Below are 20,642 nucleotides of genomic sequence, written 5' to 3'. Positions count from 1 at the left end.
TAGTATATTTAGTGAGTTTAATTATAGATTAATATGATTAATCTATATATTATATTATTATATTAATAATATATTATTAATGCAATAGCTTTTGACATTTTTTTTTTTTTTTTACAAAATACAATCCATATCCATTATCAATGCTATAGTGTAATAAATTGTGCATGTACAGTACATGGATTTATATATATATATATATATATATATATATATATATCCATGTACTGTATTTAAAAATGGAGGATAACCCATTCAAAAGTTATAAATAAATAATAAAAGATTTTATGTTTTTGTTTTTAAAATAAATCTCTCATGATCACCCAGGCTGTATATATTGAATCAAAAATACAATAAAAACAGTGATATTGTGAAATATTACAATTTAAAATAACTGTTTTCTTTTATAATATATTTTAAAATCTAACTTATTCCTGTGATGGCAAAGCTGAATTTGCATTAGAATGATTTCTGAAGGATCATGCAACACTAAAGACGGGAGGCTTCTGAAAATTAAATAGCAAACAGATAATTTACACGTTAAAATTGTAATAATATTTCACAATATTACTGTTTAATTGCATTTTAAATACAGCCTTGATGAGAGACTTCTTTAAAATAAATAAATCGTATTGATTCCAAACTTTTGATGGTAGAGAGCACGCATGTGTGTGTGTGTGTGTGTGTGTGTGTGTGTGTGCCTGTATTATAGTGTTGTATTGTAAAATATATTCCTTAGAACAAACCTTTACTAAACTAAAGTTAACAACCATGACCAGAGAAAGACATTACTAAATCATTACAGATCTCAATATCCAGTGGTGTGGATAAACCCCATACTGGTCTGAATGGAGACCTCATCTTTAATTTAAACCTGTCAATTCTGTTATTGTGAAAACGTATTATGTCCGTTTGTGCAAGAGAAAAGTAAATTCTAACATATATGTACTCTTAGTAAATAAAGTGCTTGACGTTTTTATGTTGCTGATTAGTCATGCAGGAGTTTCAATTCATACAGTACATGCTGATTTTATCCATGGCATAAAACTGGGTGTGTGTTTTTTTTTCTTCTTCATCTTCTTCTTCTTCTTCTTGTTCTTCTTTCCTAATGGCCAATCAGGAACACTAGCGAAAAGGCCAGAGAAGTTTAATGTTCAAAACAGCTCTCTAATCACAGTCAGTGTGGCAGGACTGAATAAACATCCGCAATCAAAGTCTTTCATACTCGTGCTTATCATTTCAGGCCAAGAAGCAAAAGATGTTCTGGATTGCTTTGAATGAAACTATGAGCCTGTGATCTAATGTGTTTTATATAGAGAGAGACAGGAGACGGGTGAGTTGTCACAAAGGACTGGATCTCACGTAGAGTTTTGAGTCGAATCACAAAAACATGTTTTTGTTAGCAGTGAAAGTCGATGTGGGCTGCAGACACCTAGTTTCATTCCTAGAACATTTTTGTAAATTTCCGTCCTCCAAATTAAAATTCTAATTCTAATATTAAAATAACCTCACTGAAAAGTTTGGGAACCCTTGGTTCTTAATACTGTGTGTGGTTACCTGGATGATCTATGATTGTCTTTCTGTTTTGTGATGGTTGTTCATGAGTCCCTTGTTTGTTCAGAATTGTTAAACTGAGCACCGTTCTTCAGAAAAATCCTCCAGGTCCTGCAGATTCTTCAGTTTTCCAGCATTTTTTGCATATTTGAACCCTTTCCAGCAGTGACTGTATGATTCAGAAGGAGACACGATGAAATAGCTGGGGGGTGAAAAGGTCTTAAGGTAAATTGTACTTAATTTGTGTTCCGGGAAACATACAAGAATCTTCTGTTGCTTCCGAAGGGCAGTACTAAAGAAAAAAAAAAAAGATATTTCAGATCTTCATCCTGTTCAAAAGTTTTCACCCCCGGCTCTTAATGCGTTGTGTTTCCTTCTGGAGCATCAGTGAATGTTTGAACCTTTTTTAATAGTTGTGTTTGAGACCCTCAGTTGAGGATAGTGTGAAAAGATGGACCTCAAAATCATACAGTCACTGCTGGAAAGGGTTCATGAATGCAAAAGATGCTGGAAAACTGGGTTATTTTAAGAATTTCAGCTATCTTTATCTATTTATTTATTTTAATTTATTTATTTATTTTGTCAAAAGGTAACAATATGTGCAATATCTCACTAATAAGTACTAAATAAAAAAATAACATCCATTTTGTATGATCTCTCTTATTTTGTTAAAATTCTTCACATTTTCACAAATTCTGCAAGGGGTTCCCAAACTTTTGCATGCCACTGTTCATATATATATATAACTGTTGAGGAAACAAGTAAAAACAAATAAACAACACGTAAGAAGTATTTTGTTCTTCAGCAAGTTGGTTGTCACATTTATGTTGTCAAATTGCGAAAACAAAATGTTACCATTAAATTGTAGGGCATGTTGTCACAAAAGGTCAATGTCCGTTCTGTATATATCATGAACTACATATTTGTACGTGAGCGATTATTAACCATCAAAAATGTTTTTGTATTTAAGACTAGTCCCAGTCTCACCTACTGTATATATTGTATGTAATCTGTGTGCATTTGAGAAAGAATTATGTGAAATGACTACAGCATAGAATAATTCTGCACTTACAGACAGAGAGGCCACACAATTTGAAGCCCCAATTTTAATGCAGGTCTTTTCAGCACTTTGTATTGGTTTATGGCAATATGGTGTTTAGGAAACTATCCAATGGGCTACACAGGTTCAGAAAAAAGTATATTTATATATATATGTTTATATATATATATATATATATATAGGTTTATAGTTATTTTAAGCATTAAAAGAGAACAGTACACACTTTCACACGTGAAGATAACCACAATGTCAGATGAAGTATCCGTAGGTCAATGAGAGGACAGAATCGTCTTTTCTTTTTTCTATTTTTCTTTTTTTTTTTACTTTTTCCTTTTTTTTTGGTCCCCCGCATCCACGCTTTTTCTAAAGATAGTAACTTCAGAAGAACACTTGACCACACTGATTAAGAAGAAAAATAAACGACTATAGAAAACAGTCAAGTCTAAAACGGATAGTTGAGTTTATAATGCACATAGTTTGGGCTGCTCTTTGTACAGTACATTTGTACAGGGTGTATGCGTGTGTGTGTTTTTGTTTGTGTGTTTGTGTGTTTGTGTGTGTGTGTGTGTGTGTGTGTGTGTGTTTGTGTGTGTGTGTCAAAACGGGTAAAGGGCTCAGATAGTTGGTATAGTTTACAGTGGACTGTAAACAGAGACACATTGATCATAGAGCGGAGGGAGTGAGGAAACAATCATGTCCATTGATCATCCATTTTTCTCCTTTTGTCTCTCCATCACTCCTAATCCTCTTTTTGAGCTCTCTCCCTCTGTTCTTCCCTCTTCTCATCCAGTTTTTAGAGGAGATTTGGCGAGGTTTCTCAGTCCTGCTGAGAATTCTTAGGGTCCTTACGTCATCGGATCGCATCTGAACTAATCTGTTTCAGACATCCATACAGAGCTGGGAACGACCAGATCGTCCGTGATTGAGTTCAATTTTTAAAAAAAAGAAACGAAGGGAAATTTAAAAAAAGAACCCCTTGATGCTTTTGGCCAGTTGCGTTACTGTGCAAACTCACGCTTTTTCAGGAATGTCCACGCGGAAGGTGCTAGGAAATCCTTTTGCGTGCTATAGGGCAAAGAACAGGAGAACACATGAATTGTTAAAATCTGATTCTTACCAGTCCAGACATTTATTTCCCCAAACTGAGTCCGATCTCACAAAGAAAAGTATCGCTGTAGCTGCATTTATACATGCACCACAAAAACATCACTCATAGTTCAAACAATTACATAAAAAAAGAATAATAATAATAATTTAGAGAGAACTGTATAAATGTTCTTTTGTGTGATTGTCCAGTCAAATATAGCAAATAAAATGCATTTTATATCACTTGTGCTATGCTGACAATTATTTATCTAATTTGGTGTTACCATCAAAATTGACCAGGCTTTTAAAAAATCTCTTATAAATGTAAGCTATATATTCACAAAATCTTGGCTTTTATTATTATTATTATTATTTATTTTATTTTTTGTCCACTTGATTTCTTTGTTTTCACTGTTGGTAATGGATTTATTTTTGAAACTGATTTATCCTAGGCCTCATTGATCTGAGCTTATGCTTATTTTGAAAGAAAAAAAAAGTATTATTTGTGGTTTTATTTTGGCAGTATTAACTCAAAAACTGAGAGGGAAAGCTCAGATTAACTAAGCTAATTGAAAGAAAATGAAGAAGACTGAATACAGTATTTGGAAATAATATAGCATTACAGGAAATTTATAAGTTATGTTTATTTTTGACTGGGAAAACTATGGGGAGGGGAAAAAATAAAATATAATTATAAAATATAATAATTTTATGTTATAAAATATGATCAAATAACATGAAAAGCCATATATGACATCAAAAACTAATCAAGGCTGTACAGAACCCTTTTAAACACCATAAAAAAGTAATTTCCAGAGTGACATTTTGGTGGTTTGCTGATAAATGTCAGTATTGTGACATTTTCTTGTGAGAGTGTAACCCAAAAATCCCAATTATTAAAACAAATAAACAAATAAATAAAATTCCCAGTTATGCAAATAGTCTAGAGGGAGCTTGTGGATATAAGGTTCGTCATATCCACGTGTCTGGAAGAATACAAGCACATGCGCATGCACACTTAATATCCTCCAACAGGAGAGCACACAGTGTACACTTGTCCTCACTTTAGTGCAGTAGTAGTAATACTGCATTAAAACACATACAGTAACAAAATGCTGGATGTGTCAGCGGCTGTGAGCGTACACTACCACAGTTTGCATGCTATAATCAGAGGCGAGGAGGCAGGGCGCTTTGACTGTCGCAAGTGTGATTACAGTAGAGCTGTGACATATGGTGATTAGAACAGCCATGGATGAAAAACAGGTAGATAATGTGGGATTTTATAGGGTGTGAATGACAGCTGGAAAATAACTACTGCCATTCTATATGGCATGCCATGCATTTTTGTTTACGGCATAAATGTGCTACATGAAGGCGGAAAATGTGCTAAATTGTTATTATTTGAGATGCAGAACCATGTGATAAGATATAGGCGTGTTGTATAGACAAACCATGTGTCTTTCATGATTATGATGAAGATAGATTTCAGCTCAAGGAAAAGTCACAGCACAAAGTATGTGTTATGTAGGTTTGGATGACAAATTAGTTGCAAATTCAGCATTCATGAGCCAAATTTGTAATAGGTTGGTTTTTCACCAGTGTCTTCAGATGCTTCAGGGAGAATTTAGAGGGCAGGGAGAGGACAAAACGTTGGACACAACTCCACACTTTCACTCAAAAAAGTCCTTTATTGATATGTCCATATATGGTACATTTATTGTTTTTGTTTTTTGTCACTATGCTTTTGAAGGAAAGGGGAAAACAAATTGGAAAGTGAGAGAATAGGTCAAGAAAGGGTGCTCTGAGAATGGCATTACATATATATTTCTTTAGAAATATAAATAGTTCTATACAAACAGAGCCATGGGTTAGATTTGGAAAAGAGATGACGGCAGTGGATCAGATCTGGGGCGTTCAGAAATCGTACATTTTGAGTGGGTACTCACACAGATAGTTGGGTTTGTAAGGCGCTCGGGCGCTTGGTAAGAGTGTGTGTAGCTCGTGGCGTGTGAGCGTGCCGTGGTGTGACTTGTCTTTGCCAAACGTGGAGAATGATCTATCATCGGCCCGACTGCACGCATCGCCCGGAACCACGCTCTCCTGTACCTCAGTGTCTGGCACCGCGTCCATTCCCGGGACGTGCAGGTTGCTACGGTAATCGGCGCCCTGACGATTGTCGCCAGGCATGAAGGAGGGCATCCAGCAACGGTCAGAGTGACCCAGAGCCTTGCACTCTTCAGTGCAGTTGGAAAAAAGATCAGCTCCTGTGAAAGACAGAGGAAAGATGAGAAGAAATGTTAGTCAAAGATAATGTCAAACTAATTATGTTACTATATTTACTATACTTAAAAGTATAGTTCAAATTTAAATGAAATGTTATAGTATAGTACAAAATAAAAAGGATAATTTCTAGTAAATGTAACTTATGTAATCATTTCCTCATGTAAACGTCATTCCAAACCTGTTTTACTTTATATGTTCTGTGGATAGAAAGGAATAGATAGATTAAATTAACGAAATATATACAAAGAAATTATTTTTTGTAAAAAAAAAATGTCAGTCAGATTTGAAATGGCATTAAGGTGAGCAAATGATGACAAAATATTTTTTGGGGGGGGGTGAACATTCCCTTTAAGCTTTGGGATTTATGATTATTTATCTTTTTTATTGAAATCAGTACTTTTCTAAGCAATTCGAAGCACAATTTTTGGAATACTGGATTGTATGGTGAGAGAAAAAAAAAATCCATATCACAGATTTACATTTAGGCAGAGATTTGAGCCATATTTAGGGACCTGAATATACTGGCGATTATGATTATGATCTCTGAGCAAGGAAGCAACCACCCAAAACATCTCAACTCCCTAGTAACACGGAGAGTTTTATTCATGTTAACACCACTCACAGAATTTAATTTTTTTGTAACGCTTCAGTAAAGATCATGCATAATGGTCTAAATTTTAGACTCTAAAATGAATTAAATTAGCATGAGCAGGGGAGCGTCAGCGTCCCTCTGTCCACGTTCCGAGATCTATTTAGCAAAAAGATGTTTTAGGCTACACCCTTCCTCACACCGAGATCTTCTGCTTTCACTTTATCTGCTGCTCATATGTGTGACAATCCGATGTCAACAGTAACACAAAGGCAAAATTACTATGAATTATCCAGAGCGCGGAGTCTGAAATTATTCATATTTGAATGGAGATGATTATTTAACCAGACAGAATGCGAGCTTTTTACACGTTTTATAATCAACTGCAGTCATTGTCAGGCTTCAGCAAAACACAGTAATTGACTGGAAGGCGGCCCACTGAAAGACGGATAGTTATATACACAAAGCAGTGAACTCTCCAGGCCTTTGTTTCTCCTTCTCTGCCTCTCCCTGTCCCTCCCACCAACCGATATTAAACAAATCTGCTGTGATGTTTTCATGCTGTTAATTTCACCGTGTCTCATCTGCCGGTCTCTCAAGTCCTTCATACAAACACTAGGCAACACAACCAAAACTAACATCACTGGGAGAAACCGTCCTCCAAACACACAGGCTCACACATACACGCTCTTGCTTTCTGACTAATGACTACACAGAGCATGATAATTAGGCGGTTTCAGAGGAAGCGAACGAGAGGGGAGCTTGAAAGGGAAATAAATGAAAGAGAGGGGCAGAGAGCAGCGTGGCGTCACACTGAACTCTAATAAAGGCCTCTGGATTCAACCCCAGCATGAGGTTCAGTGATACAGGGAGCTTGTAGACCAATTCAGAATTTGGATGGAGAAGATGACCACATTAATGAAGAAATGGCAGTAAAGGCTAAGTGGTTATGTGCTCGACATCACGATCTCATGGCTATTCATTACTATTTATATTTGTGGCTAATTTGTATAAATTCATACAATCTCATTCATAAGTTTTCACACAAATTACTTGTGTCTCAGTGATGGGTTTTTTCTAATCTAAAGTAGAATTTTATACAACAATTCCTAACCATTTATGTTTTGGCAAATTGGTGGTTAATTAATATGAATTTGTATTGTACAATATGCTTATGTTTAGGGGTGAATCTTCATGCTAGCTTTTTTTTTTAACATTTATGTTTTTGTACAACAATGTGTAACTCATTATGTTTGGTGAATTTGTGCCTAATTCATATGCATTGGTACACTCTCATTTGTGCATTTTATTTGTGTTCCAGTTACAACTATTAATAAAGGTGGAAATTCATGCTAACTTAATAAAAATAAAAACAATCTTACATTTTTGTACATCTATTACTTATTTTTTGGTGAAATCATGGCTAATTTGCATGAATTCATAAACTCAAATTTTTATGCTTTGCTTATGTCCCAGTTCCAATTATGAATGGGGTGGATCTTCATGCTTACTGTAAAATAAAAATAAATAAAATTAATAAATTTTAGTACACCAATTTGTTTTTACATTTTGGCAGATTGGTGGCTAATTCATATGAATGGGATATTTTAATTAGTACTTTTTCATAGGTCTGCTTGAGTCCCACTAATGTTTATATTTAAAAGAGAACTGGATCCTGTCTTTTTTCTTAAATTTAAATTTTTCGTTCAGTTTATATAAAAATTGCCACCTTGTAAAAATCCCCCCCCCCCCCCCCCACCCAAATTCCGGGTTGGCTTTGACACATCAGGTTTTGTGCAGGAGATGCAGGTTTGAGTCCACCCCATGTTCATGGGTTAACAGCATTGTATCATTCCCTTTGGGTAGTTAAAGGTTTCTTAACTGTGGGTACCAATCAACCGACTAGAAACAGCACTAGTAAAATATGTGCAAAGCTTCAAAACAAAGGTTAGGGAGACTTGGAAAAAAAGGTAGGAGTAGGGATCCGAGTGAAGCCTGGTTTATACTGACGCATTCGACCTGCCATTAACCATCACAGATGCGTGTGCACGTCACAGCATTTATAACTCATGTGCACTGCATTGCACAATTCTCTGCTAAAGAGTATTATTTTTATTTAGTAAAGTATGTATATAAATGCTCTTTATAATGAGAACAAATGAACAGACAAACTGTAACATGCAATTTCACAGTGCTGTCAGAAACATTTCACTTTTAAAATGATTTGCCTGAAAAAGTCCAACACAGCTCAGCCAGCCTTCCCTCAAGTTCGGTTTGCTGCACACAAAATTCCAAGCACCCCTTGATATCATTGTTGGTATGCACACCTTTTTACTTGTACAGATGCATCAGGCATAAACCTGAATTTGGATGGGTTTTGGACTATGTTTATTTAACAGAACTCTAGTTCCAGGACCAACAAAACATGATCCAGGAGCATACTCTGCAAAATCACAGTCAAGGTGAGCAGCATAATATGGTATGGTATGATCTATTATTCAGCACCTGCGAGCCCTGTCCTAATATATTACATGAAATATTAAACTCTTAATTTTTTATTAATGATTGAAATCATATTAGCTCTTTTATCATAATATCACAATCAAATAAGCTATTACTATGTCATTAGGTGCTCTGCACTATGCCTAATAGGAACATTGTTTTAACTGGTAATCACTTGTCAATTATTTTGTAGTTTAGCCTGTGTACACAATATCCCTTTCTATCTTATATCTTCTAATGAGATCCAGCAGCTTTAGCTTTACCTGGATTGCATCAATGTTGCTACTGTACATCTTTTGATATGGCATTTCCCCAACATTTAGTGCTTATTTTTATTTATTAATATATATTTTTTTTTGGTAACACTTTATTTAAAAGTGTCTTTGTGACACATTAAATGTACTTACTATTATAAAAACAATAAATCATGCATCATTACATGCAAGTAAACCTTAGTCAAACCCTACTCCTAATCCTAACCAAATAGTAAGTAGTACATGTAGTTAATTAATATTACCCAGTACTTAAATGTACTGTATAATTACACTGCAACAAGGACAGCTTAAAATAAAGTATAACCAATTTTTCTTATAATTTCCATATGCTCTACTGCACTGGAAGTTCTGGTGGCCATTAAGGGTAAATTACAAAGAGCCTGGTCATTAATAATAGTATCCTCCATAAACTGACATAATTTTGGTAGGAAGGCAGCTGTACAAACATCTCTTAAGTATTAGCAATGAATTTGATCAATTCTGTGGTATTTAATCAGCTTATTTCAGTTTACATTATTCGATCTTGTTTTATTCAAATGCAGAAACCATTGTGATAATGTAAATAATTTAAAAAGATGAATTAATTCTAAGTCCCTAACTGATAGGGCTGACTATCGAGCCTGCTGTGTAATAAATAAACATGTTATAATTGAGAAAAGTGCCTAGGCCTGACCAGAGTGTATGTCTGCTTAAATTAATTCTAAAAATACAAGTATATTCTTTTTGTTTTGAGGTCAGATTCAAACAGGTACAATGAGGAGGACCAATTTAAAAGAGGAAATGTGAAGGGAATTAAAAAAAAAAGAGGTGAGGATGAAAGAGTCTGTAGGCTGATATGGGAAGTTTGATACAAAGGTAAAGACAAAGGAGGAGAGGGAGGGCATGGATGCATGTCAGGCCAAACACTAATCTCTAATTCCTCATGGCAGAAGCTCTTCTGAGTGAGATCAGAGGACAAATCTGCCCTTCTGATAAAGCTGACCATACTATATGAGTGTGTGTGTGTGTGTGTGTGTGTGTGTGTGTGTGTACTGATGCCTAAATGAGCACACAAGGGAATAATGATTTATTAGTGCAGAACTGTTGTGATGATTTGCATAGGTGACCAGGAAACATGTTATTAGCATGGCTTTGGGATCTGCAGATATATGCATAATGTTCTGACCCACAGTGTGGTGCTTATTAGTTTTGCTATAGGAGACTTCGGTAGATGATGAAATATTATTTAGTGATCAAAGTGTCTGGTTATGTTGTGCACAAAGTAATCAGCTTGTTTGCAACGGCTCTTTCATTTATGGGACAGCACAGAAAATGCAAGATAATTGGTGATGAGACCTTCCGGATTGCGGATTACTCTCCAGACATAAACGTACACTAAAAGTAGGACTTGATACGCCAACCCTACTCTTTCATTGCTTATAAGTTGCTCTTTTTAAGTATCAAAACATTTATCAAATTTGCCTCAAATTTCTTAAGAGGAATAAAGACGGTGTTAACATAGAGCTATGAAATGAAGATACTTTAGTTCATCTTTAAATCTCTGTTTTTCTGTTGCTGACTTTGGTGTCTTAGTACAGCTTTTGACATTGCTGAGATGTTTTATGAAACTCATAAAGCCATATGCGAGATTACTAACGTATTTTTCTCAGGACAGATCTGAGAAGCTTAAGCAAAAGTCTCAATTTGCTCTCTGTATAATTGCTGTCAGGGATAAGCAAAGGTAAAGAGATTTCTTATGTGATTCTTTATTCCTTCGCTCACCTCAAGTACTTCTAATATTACAGACGCAACATCCGACCCCACATTCAGCTCACATCTCTGCTCAGATGTGTTGTGAAGTCCATAGATCACTCCCACCACCTGTCCACTTTGTTATTTGACCATTATATCAGGGTGATATATATGGACAGAGATATGCAGATGTACAGAGAGACGTAAATCTCTTTAAAGCAGGGATCCAAGGCCTTTGTGACATCATCAATATTAAGTACACAGATGAACATGACTGCATACAATCAAACTCAATGTAATTAGAACAGTGGTCTCTAAATATCCCCACCGAGCGAGCAGACAGAAGCTCACAGCATGATGTTCACATCGATAACACAGTCACATGCAGAGACTCATGTAGAACATGTAGGACCTGATAGGTCTGCTTTTGTAGGTTTTGTGAAAAAGAAAACTACCGGATTGGCATGTTCTGAAGGAAATGTTACTGACAGCAAAATAATAGTGTTTTATGGATTTAGCATAATTTAGTTGTAGAGTAATATCCTGATGTAGATTTGAATCCTGGTTAGCAGAACAGAATCCAAATTTGGTGGAGATTTCAGGGTAATGGAGAACATATTGTATTTGCAAATCCTGGCACTCTGTAGCAACAAATTGGAAGGGATGTTTTAAATACTGTGACAATCATCATATAGCCAGAACATCTTTGATTTGAACAGGATTGAGATCTCTTTTTCTTTTACTCCAATATACAACCCATTAAAAACGTGAATCTGAATCATTAATAAAGGTAAGAAATGAAGAGAAACAATGTAAAAAAAATAATAATAATATACCACAATCGCAGATGCTTCTATACAAACTGGAATAGATTTCTCAGAGGACCCTGAGTTACCAGCAATGGTTGTGGAAAAAAAACAGACCATTTTTTCAATTTGGATGGGATTTAAATCACAACGTATGTCCGTGAAACACAAAATGACCATCCTCAGGGAAAACAAGTTCTATTTGAATGAGGATTAAGGTTGAAATTATGTAGAAAACAGAGTTAGAATGCAGTCATTAAATGGTTCAATCTGAGTTAAATACTGAAATTTGGGCTGATAGTTCAGCATTAGTGATCTTTGGATAAAAAGAACATGAAAATGCATCATCCATTATGCATTGCAATCAGTGTATCTCAAGGATTTTTTTAGCTGTCAAGAGAAATTGGAACTGTCAGAATAATTGTGTTTAAAATCTAACAGCGATATGTTTCAGCAAACTGCATTGGCACGGTTCATTCCATTATTCTGCAATACAATACATCCTCGCAAAGTCTAGTGTAGCAGGTTGAATGCTATAGATTAACACCTGCACTTCATGGCCAGTAAATATATAAAGAAATAAAAAATATCTACATAATTGCCCATGAAATCCTATAATTGCAGACCTGTATTCGATTACAGTAGATGTTAAATATCCTCAGTGCGGCTGGGAGCTTTATTGAAAACATTAATGATCTGACTAGATGCTGGACTCTGGGGCTGCAGATATCTAGAGAAAAAGAGATGCTGCGTTGAGTACAAACACACTGACTAACTAAGCTGTTCTCCATCAGGAAGTGCTCCGCATCCCACTGTGTGCGTGTTATTTTCATCCCTTTCCGCTTTTCTTGCATTTTCTCTTCTGGAGACCTCATCACATCTTTTATCAATGGTGTGCAAAAGTATCAAAACGAAAAGGAAAAACACTGCCAAAGCCCTGATGAGCAGAATTTCCCTTCAGAACACCTGTCATCAGGCTGACCAAAGACCTGAGCTCACATGCTGAGGACGAGAGTTTTTGCAATAGGGTTGGGAGAAAACGTTGGTAAATATCTTTTGTGGTGGGTTTTCATTCAAAATCAGCTTTTAGCCACTGAAATCACTTACATTGTCACTGCTTCCGATTTTGAGTTGTTCCATGGTATCTTCTATTTTGTGTAGCAAAACATGTTTAATTATTTTGTTTATGACTATATTTTTGACTGTATGAGAAAATAATGTATGTTGTTTTGTATTTTAATTCTACTTTGAGATCTTTATTGTATGAATTGCTATATAAATGAAATAATCTGATATACATTTTAAAAAATGTTGCACCCTGATAATACCATAGGATTTATTTACCTTTTGTTAACAGCTTGTAGTGTAGCAGACTACTTTTCCAGAAGGTTCAGACTAGTTGAACTGCTTGGTATTATGAATAGCTTGTACTGTAGCTACAATTCAATTTCTAAGTTATTCCCTCAGCATTAGCTTTCACTATAGCTATAAACTGTGTTTATGTGTGTGTGTGTGTGTGTGTGTGTGTGTGTGTGTGTGTGTGTGTGTGTGTGTGTGTGTGTGTGTGTGTGTGTGTATGCGTGCAGAGCAAATGGAGTTGCCTGATTGGGATCTGATGGCATTAAATTACAGCGACAGGAGTGATTTGATTAACGTCATCACCACACATCCCTCATTTATAGATAAACATCAATCTATCGCTCACTCGTGTTAATCTAATTGTGCAATTTGTCACGCCTATGTCTCTGTGCAAACAAATGCAGATGTAACAGTCTAAATCATGGAAAATGGCCTTTCTCTGACCTCAGCTCTTCTAGCTTGACGCTCATGCTCATCTGAGAGACCCCAGGGCCATTTAAATAGCTTGACAGATATATATTACTTTAAGATATCAGGTTTTTCTAATCTTATAAAAATGATGAAGAAAATTTTAACTACTTTAAAATATTTCATTAAAATGTCACATTGCTTACATCAGTACATACACCTTTTATTCTAATTCTCGTGTGTTTTGAAAGGTCAAAATAAGTTAGTTAATGCTAACAGATGGAGTCTTTTTGTAAAGTGTTACCTATATATAATCATCACTGGGATCTCTATAAAAACAGTGGAATGCATAGAGTGCATTACACAGCACGAGGGTTAAAACGTTTCTTTGTCTTTATCTTCTATCCTTTGGCTTGGATTCTCTTAATTTAGACTAATATCTCCAAATTGATGCTGTAAGAACAAAAGGAGGTGAGGTAGGGATGTGTGAAGGATATAGTGTGTGTGTGTGTGTGTGTGTGTGTGTGTGTGTGTGTGTGTGTGTGTGTGTGTGTGTGTGTGTGTGTGTGTGTGTGTGTGTGTGTGTGTGTGTGTGTGTGTGTGTGTGTGTAAGTGGTTGTTAATGCAGTGGTTCTACCCCTGTCAGTGTCCCAGGCCTTCATCTTAACCTTGCTGTGATAATTGGCAATGCGGAGACAGGCACTGAAATGGGAGTGCAGAAACTGTGAGCTTGCCAACACACACCCAGAGGAGAGCAGGGAAGGAAAGGACACACACACACACAAACGTTCTCATTTTACCTCTTTGATGCTCTAATAAGTTTTCAAAAAATCTCAATCCCCTGCCTTTCGCCCTTTCTCCTTCTGCGATACCACCCCCCTCCCACACACACACACACACACACTTTTTTTTTTCAAAAATTGGTATTCCATTGTGTATGGCTCATATGTAATATCTGGCAACCCATCATCTAACTGTTTGCCAAACCGAAGGCTGAATGTCATGATTCTTTGGAGAGAAAGGTCAGAGCCTTATCCAGTCTAAGCCATAAGGCTCCAATTTGATCAATAAACAAGTAGCAATGAAATCTAGACCTTGAAAGTCAAAAAAGCTCATCAAATTGAATATACATAAATAAAGAATAAACAAAATCAAATCAAATTTGTCTCCAACAAACGATTGCCATTTTGTCGTGCTTGACTCAAACGTTATTGGCATTTAATATGAATGGAAAAATAATTGTGTTTGGGGGGTGTAGGTGGGCTGGTGGGCAGCTGTGGATTCATTACTGGGGAAACTTTCAAATACTCATTAAATGCTTCAGAAAGCCTGTCCATCAGACAAGCCAGACTCCTTTGCAGCATTGACTGAAATCCGTTTAGCTTTGTTGACAGATGTATAATTTCCACACAGTCCTTATATTGATCCACTGCTGGAATTGTTGCGTTGCTTTCAAAGCAAAGATGTAAACAATTTCCCAATGTCTATCGCTGTCTATGTTTCTCCTCAGCATTCACTTCTCTATGCTTCTTTCAAGTCTAGCGTGAGGTCGACAGTAGTTGAGAAACTCGTAATCAACTCACCTGCTGTGTGGCCCCGGTTGGTGGCGTCATGGTCGCTGTCTCCCTGCTCGCTATCTCCATGTCCGCTGTCTTTAGAGCTGACGATATCTGCCTCTTGAAACGCTGAACTATAAGGGAAATTTTATGGTTTAGTAGTCACTTGGTAATTGGCGCTTTGTGCTCTTTCCCATTAGAAGTATTGATTGTTTTGGTTATTTAACACTTTTGGCATAGTGTAGACTGCTGATTAAATTCAATATCAAATTCTGTATCAGACCTGTGCTGTGTAGTATCAAACTTTACGATGACACATACAATGCTGAGTCAGATTTTGTCATTTTGGCTAGGCACCACATCATTTTTAACTCTCTTTCTTTGTCAAACTGTGGAGTTTATTCTGTTTAACCATGTTGGGGACTATTCTGTGAACTAAATCTGACATGTGAATTTATTTATTTATTTTTTTGTACAAGTACAGAAAAGTTTCTGGGTATGAGTCATAGGTTATATTATTTATAACTGTTTATAAAAAAATAAAAGTCTACGAAATGTTCCCACACTGTAAGTAAAAAAGTTTGTACCCAGAAGTGAGCTATAAAATCTCCCCATATCTCCATTTGTAAAAATACTTGAAAGATAAAGTAAATAATTTGTAAAAAGAAAAAAATAATAAATTGTAAAGAAAATGTATACAATAAAACCTATTATTACTAATATGATTATTATTTAACGTAAAAAGGCAGAAAGTTTTCTGTGAAGGTTAGGTTTAAGATAGAATAGAAAGTCTGTACAGTATAAAAATCATTATGTCTATGGAATTCTCCATTAAATGTGAAAATGCAGCGTGTGTGTGTGTGTACATTGTATTTAATCATTAATCTCACCTGTTAACACGACGGGGCCTATCCACCAGGTAGCTGAGCTCAGTTCTCTGGTGCTTGGTCTAAAAGACAGCAACAACAATAATAAATTGTAATAATAATAATGATGATGAGCAAGTTTATTTGATATTCTGCATTTGTCATTAAAACACTGGTCAGGCCTCTGTTCTGCTATGTCCATGCACTAGAGCACCTCAGCCATAGAACCGCCTTTGTTCCACTGATACCCAGCGACTGTGTGCTTAGCATACTTAAACCCTCGTCCAATACACTCCCCCCTCCCTCCTCAGACTTGACTCCAGGGCTACACCCTTTCAGAGAGTGCCAGGGGATAGTAAGGTAAACCTTGTCGGATGTGGGGCTCTCTTAAGATAACATGTCTTGTCTCAAAGGCAAAAAGGAATATTCTAGTATCAGAGCAGAAATGTTATACCAGCTTGTAACCACCTTCAACATTCACATCCCCCATAAATTCCTATTACTGGTCAATCAATATAGGATTTTCATTGATTGATTCTGAAATGTTTACATTTGGTTTCCATCTAATCTTGAATGTGGTTACATCCTTCTATGTAACTGACCCTGAAGTGCTGTAGTTTAATTAAAGCACCTGAAAATAGCACTACAGCCCCAAGGTACCTTTACAAAAGCACTATGTGAGTCATAAGCAAGAGGATGATTACATTCTGACATTACAAACACCGGAAGCTGAAAGATCACCACCTTTTAAGGTGCAGAAAGATGTTTCCATTCACTGAACTTCTCACAAGAATTTATGTCATTTCTACTCAGTTTTTAATTGCATTTAAATATTTAACACTGTCAATATAGCATTAATTTGAAACACTAACGCTGAAATCAAACTATGTATGTATAAAGATATATATATATATATATGTGTGTGTGTGTGTATGTATGTATACTCCCTAACACATTAGCAGTCTTGTTTTAATTGTTATATGAATTCATTACAAAGCTATAAAAAGTGTTTTTTTTTTCTTTATAATCCTAAAGTGTAATGTGGTTATGTTAATATGGCAATCGCTTGCTAATGATGTAAGCAATTCATACTGGATTAAGACAAAGTGTTGCCCGGTTAGGTAATAAAATGTGTTTTCACCTCGCTGGATAAAATGCTCCCATTTGAGATGATATCTGGTTGCTGATCCGCGTATCCGGTAACGATTGCCCCGCACGGGTTGTGCTCTGTGTCTGTGCTCCGTGATGGGCTGCACGGTTTAAGGAACATTAGATCAGTTTTGGCAGACTCCGGTGTCAGACACACCTGGTAGCAGTAGTTCTGGTTCTGGTGGTGCGAGCCGAAGCTGCCTGACTCCTCCACCGGCACCTGTGCGGTACTGGCCACGTTAGTGCTCTGGACGAGCATGATGTCCGATTTACTGAGCTTCTTCTTGCGCCCGCGCGCTTGGCGACTGCAGCACTGACAGCACGAGTCTCCAGCCATGCACGTGTAGATGTTCAGTTTCTTGTCCTTCTGACAGCGCACAGCCAGCACGATCATTGCGAGGAGGAAGATGAAGGACACGGAGCCGAGCGCGATGATGAGGATGAGCGTGAGGTCCAGCGAGCCCTCTTTGGACTTGACCGACCCCCGGTCGCCGCTCCGGCCCTCCACTATGCTGTCCACCAGTACTACGTTAATGCTCGCAGACGACGAGAGCGGCGGCTGTCCGTGGTCGCGCACCTCGATCAACAGGTCGTATGGGTGCGGTGGGTCCCGTTTGCTGGATACACGGCGCGCGGTACGTAGCTCGCCGGTTCTCCAGTCCATCCGGAACATCCCAAGCTCGTTTCCTCGGAGGATGCTGTACGACAGGCGCGCGTTCTCACCGTCATCCGCATCCGTGGCCACAATACGGGTCACCAGGTATCCCGGCTCGGCTGAGCGGGGCAGATGTTCCCTCGCGGTACCGTTTTTGCCCAGAGGCGCGATTATAGAGGGGGCGTTGTCGTTCTGGTCCACTATAATAACATTAACGGTGGCGTTGGCCGTTAACTCGGGCGCGCCGGAGTCTTTGGCGTGCACCATAAAACTGAACTCTTTTATTTGCTCGTAATCAAAAGAGCGCAGCGCGTACAAGTAGCCGTTCTCAGAGTTGATTGACACGTAGGTTAAGATGGACATACCCTGTATTTCGCACTCCAATATGGAGTAAGTGACATAGGCGTTCTGTCCAACATCAGGATCCACGGCGCTCACCGCGTAAATGTAAGCGCCCGGGACGTTATTCTCCGTCACGTACACGTCGTAAACCGACTGCATGAATCTCGGCGCGTTGTCGTTTTCGTCCGAGACATGCACTTTGATGGACTTGCTTGTGGAGAGAGACGGCACCCCCTTGTCTTTGGCGACCACTGTGAGTGTGTAAGACTCCGCTTTCTCGCGGTCCAGCGGACCGTCCGTGACGATCGTGTAATAGTTTTTAAAAGACGACTTGAGTTTGAACGGAACCTCTCCGTGCAGCTCGCAGGTCATCTGTCCGTTCTCGCCGGAGTCACGGTCCGTGACGCTCAGCAGAGCGATCACCGTGCCCGGGGCAGCCTGCTCACTTACCGACTCCGTGACCGTGCTGAAACTAATCTCCGGTGTGTTGTCGTTCACGTCGATTAGTTTGACCAGAACTTTGCAGTGCGCGGGCACGGCGTTCGGTCCCATGTCTTTAGCCTGCACGTAGATCTGATGCGTGCTACTCTCCTCGTAATCCACCTCACCGGTCACTTCAATCCTCCCGGTGCGCGAGTCGATGTTAAACAGATCCCGAATGCGCGGCGGATTGTGACTACTTAAAGAGTAAACAATCTCTCCGTTCTGGTCTTCGTCCATATCAGTGGCGTTGAGCTGAATAACGAGTGTGCCAACTGGGGAGTTCTCGCGCAAGCTCACAGAGTAAACGGATTGATCGAACGTGGGCGCGTTGTCGTTAGAGTCCAGCACTTTAACCACTAGCAGTGCGGTGCCGGTTTTCTGCGGCTGCCCTCCGTCCACGGCGGTGAGCACGTACCTGTGCACCGCCTGCTGCTCTCGGTCCAGGGGTTTATCCAGCACGAGCTCCGCGAAGCGGTTGCCGTCGCCTTGCGTCTGTACGTCCAAATAAAAGTAGTTGTTATTGGTGATGGCGTATGTGCTCAAGGCATTAGTCCCCACGTCAGGGTCGAAGGCGTTCTCCACCGGGAAGCGGGTGCCCGGTGTGGCGCTCTCGGTGATCTCCACGGTGATTTCCGTCTCTGGGAAACTCGGCGGATTGTCGTTAATATCCATGACCTCGATCTCGACACGGAACAGCTCGAGCGGGTTCTCCAAAAACACTTCGAGGTGCAGGAGGCACGGGACGGTCTGACGACATATCTCCTCTCTGTCGATGCGCTCGTTCACCACCAGCGCTCCGTTCTCCAAGTTGACCTCCAGGTACGGCGTGCGCGAGCTAGGCACGGTCTGGAAACGGCGCGCGGAAAGTTTGGTGATGTCCAGCCCCAGATCCTCGGCGATATTTCCCACAACCGTCCCGCGCTCCTGCTCCTCCGGTACCGAGAAGTGCAGCTGCGATAACCCTCCATCCAAGATAGAGAAAAAGAGAAATATCAAAATCATCTCCAAACAACAAGTGCACTCCTCTTTATTCCCTCGCTCTGTCTTGACACTGTTTCTTCTCCAGTCACAGCTTAGGAATTACCCATCGCTTTGGTCCAAGAAAACATATGCGCTGTGCAACTTCCCAAACGAACAAGAAAGCTCCCGTGTCAGCCGGAAACCATGTCGCCATATGCGCAAGATCTATAGCCATTTGATGTAATGCTGTCTCAATGAGAGCAGAATTTAGTAGTCCGTGCGTCACAGCAAGACATTGCAGAACCTACAGATGCCCCAATCCTATTTACTGAGAAGCAGAATCTTTCCAAACTCTTTTGCTTAGTGAGTGGGTAAATAAATGTAAAATAAAACCCTGAACGCTGGCTATTGCAGACAAATAACACTTTTCTACATATAGTTAGTCTAATAATCCATAATATCTGCGAGATGCTTAGAAATCCGTAGGTCCCATCTTCCCGAGTTCTGCAAGGAGAGTGAGCATCAGTGCGTTGTTTTGCGCAGAGCTCTCGCCACAAGCAACCAATGGACGACCCGGACTGCCAGCGCTGCGTCACCGGATTCGACCCAGTGAACGTCAATCAGACGCTCCCGCCCTCCTCAATGCGCCCTTACATCCCCACTCCAGCTCTCTTTAAACGGAGAATGAGAATTGAGTTACATGTCTTATAAAGTCAAACAGTCACATTCAAGGTAAATATTAGCACTGGAGAACGCGATTCACAGTGGACAGAAATCCTCCTACAGCTGTTTTTAGCTGTCAGTTTCTAATCCTCTCCAATTCATTTGTCATTATAAGAAATGGAAGCACGTGTGAATATAATATATTACTATAGTTTGCAATATGTTGAATGTGATTCTTATTTAAGAAGCAATTTCTCAATGATGGCATTTAAATGTTTTGAATATGAAGCACGGAAAGTGTACTTTTTAGTATGCAGT

General features: G+C 38.6%; 1 protein-coding gene across 3 annotated transcripts; it reads right to left on the bottom strand.

Moving 5' to 3' along the window:
- Window positions 1-2,642: 2,642 nt before the first annotated feature.
- On the bottom strand, window positions 2,643-20,192 carry LOC132143482 (protocadherin-10-like). 3 transcript variants are annotated; one of them, XM_059553729.1, is made up of 5 exons: window positions 17,214-20,192; window positions 16,097-16,155; window positions 15,234-15,340; window positions 5,804-5,961; window positions 2,643-3,676 (listed from the first exon to the last, which is right to left on the bottom strand). In XM_059553729.1, the coding sequence occupies exons 1-5, from the start codon at window positions 19,701-19,703 to the stop codon at window positions 3,623-3,625; spliced, it is 2,868 nt and encodes a 955-aa protein (XP_059409712.1). In that variant the 5' UTR covers window positions 19,704-20,192; the 3' UTR covers window positions 2,643-3,622. The 3 variants fall into 3 exon arrangements, with proteins under 3 accessions (XP_059409712.1, XP_059409711.1, XP_059409710.1); XM_059553728.1 differs by having other exon boundaries at window positions 5,644-5,961; window positions 17,214-20,191; XM_059553727.1 differs by lacking the exon at window positions 2,643-3,676 and having other exon boundaries at window positions 5,366-5,961; window positions 17,214-20,191.
- Window positions 20,193-20,642: the final 450 nt, after the last annotated feature.

This window comes from Carassius carassius, chromosome 7 (assembly GCF_963082965.1).
Source record: "Carassius carassius chromosome 7, fCarCar2.1, whole genome shotgun sequence".
Classification (NCBI taxonomy): domain Eukaryota; kingdom Metazoa; phylum Chordata; class Actinopteri; order Cypriniformes; family Cyprinidae; genus Carassius; species Carassius carassius.
This window is presented reverse-complemented; position numbering and strand designations above follow the sequence as displayed.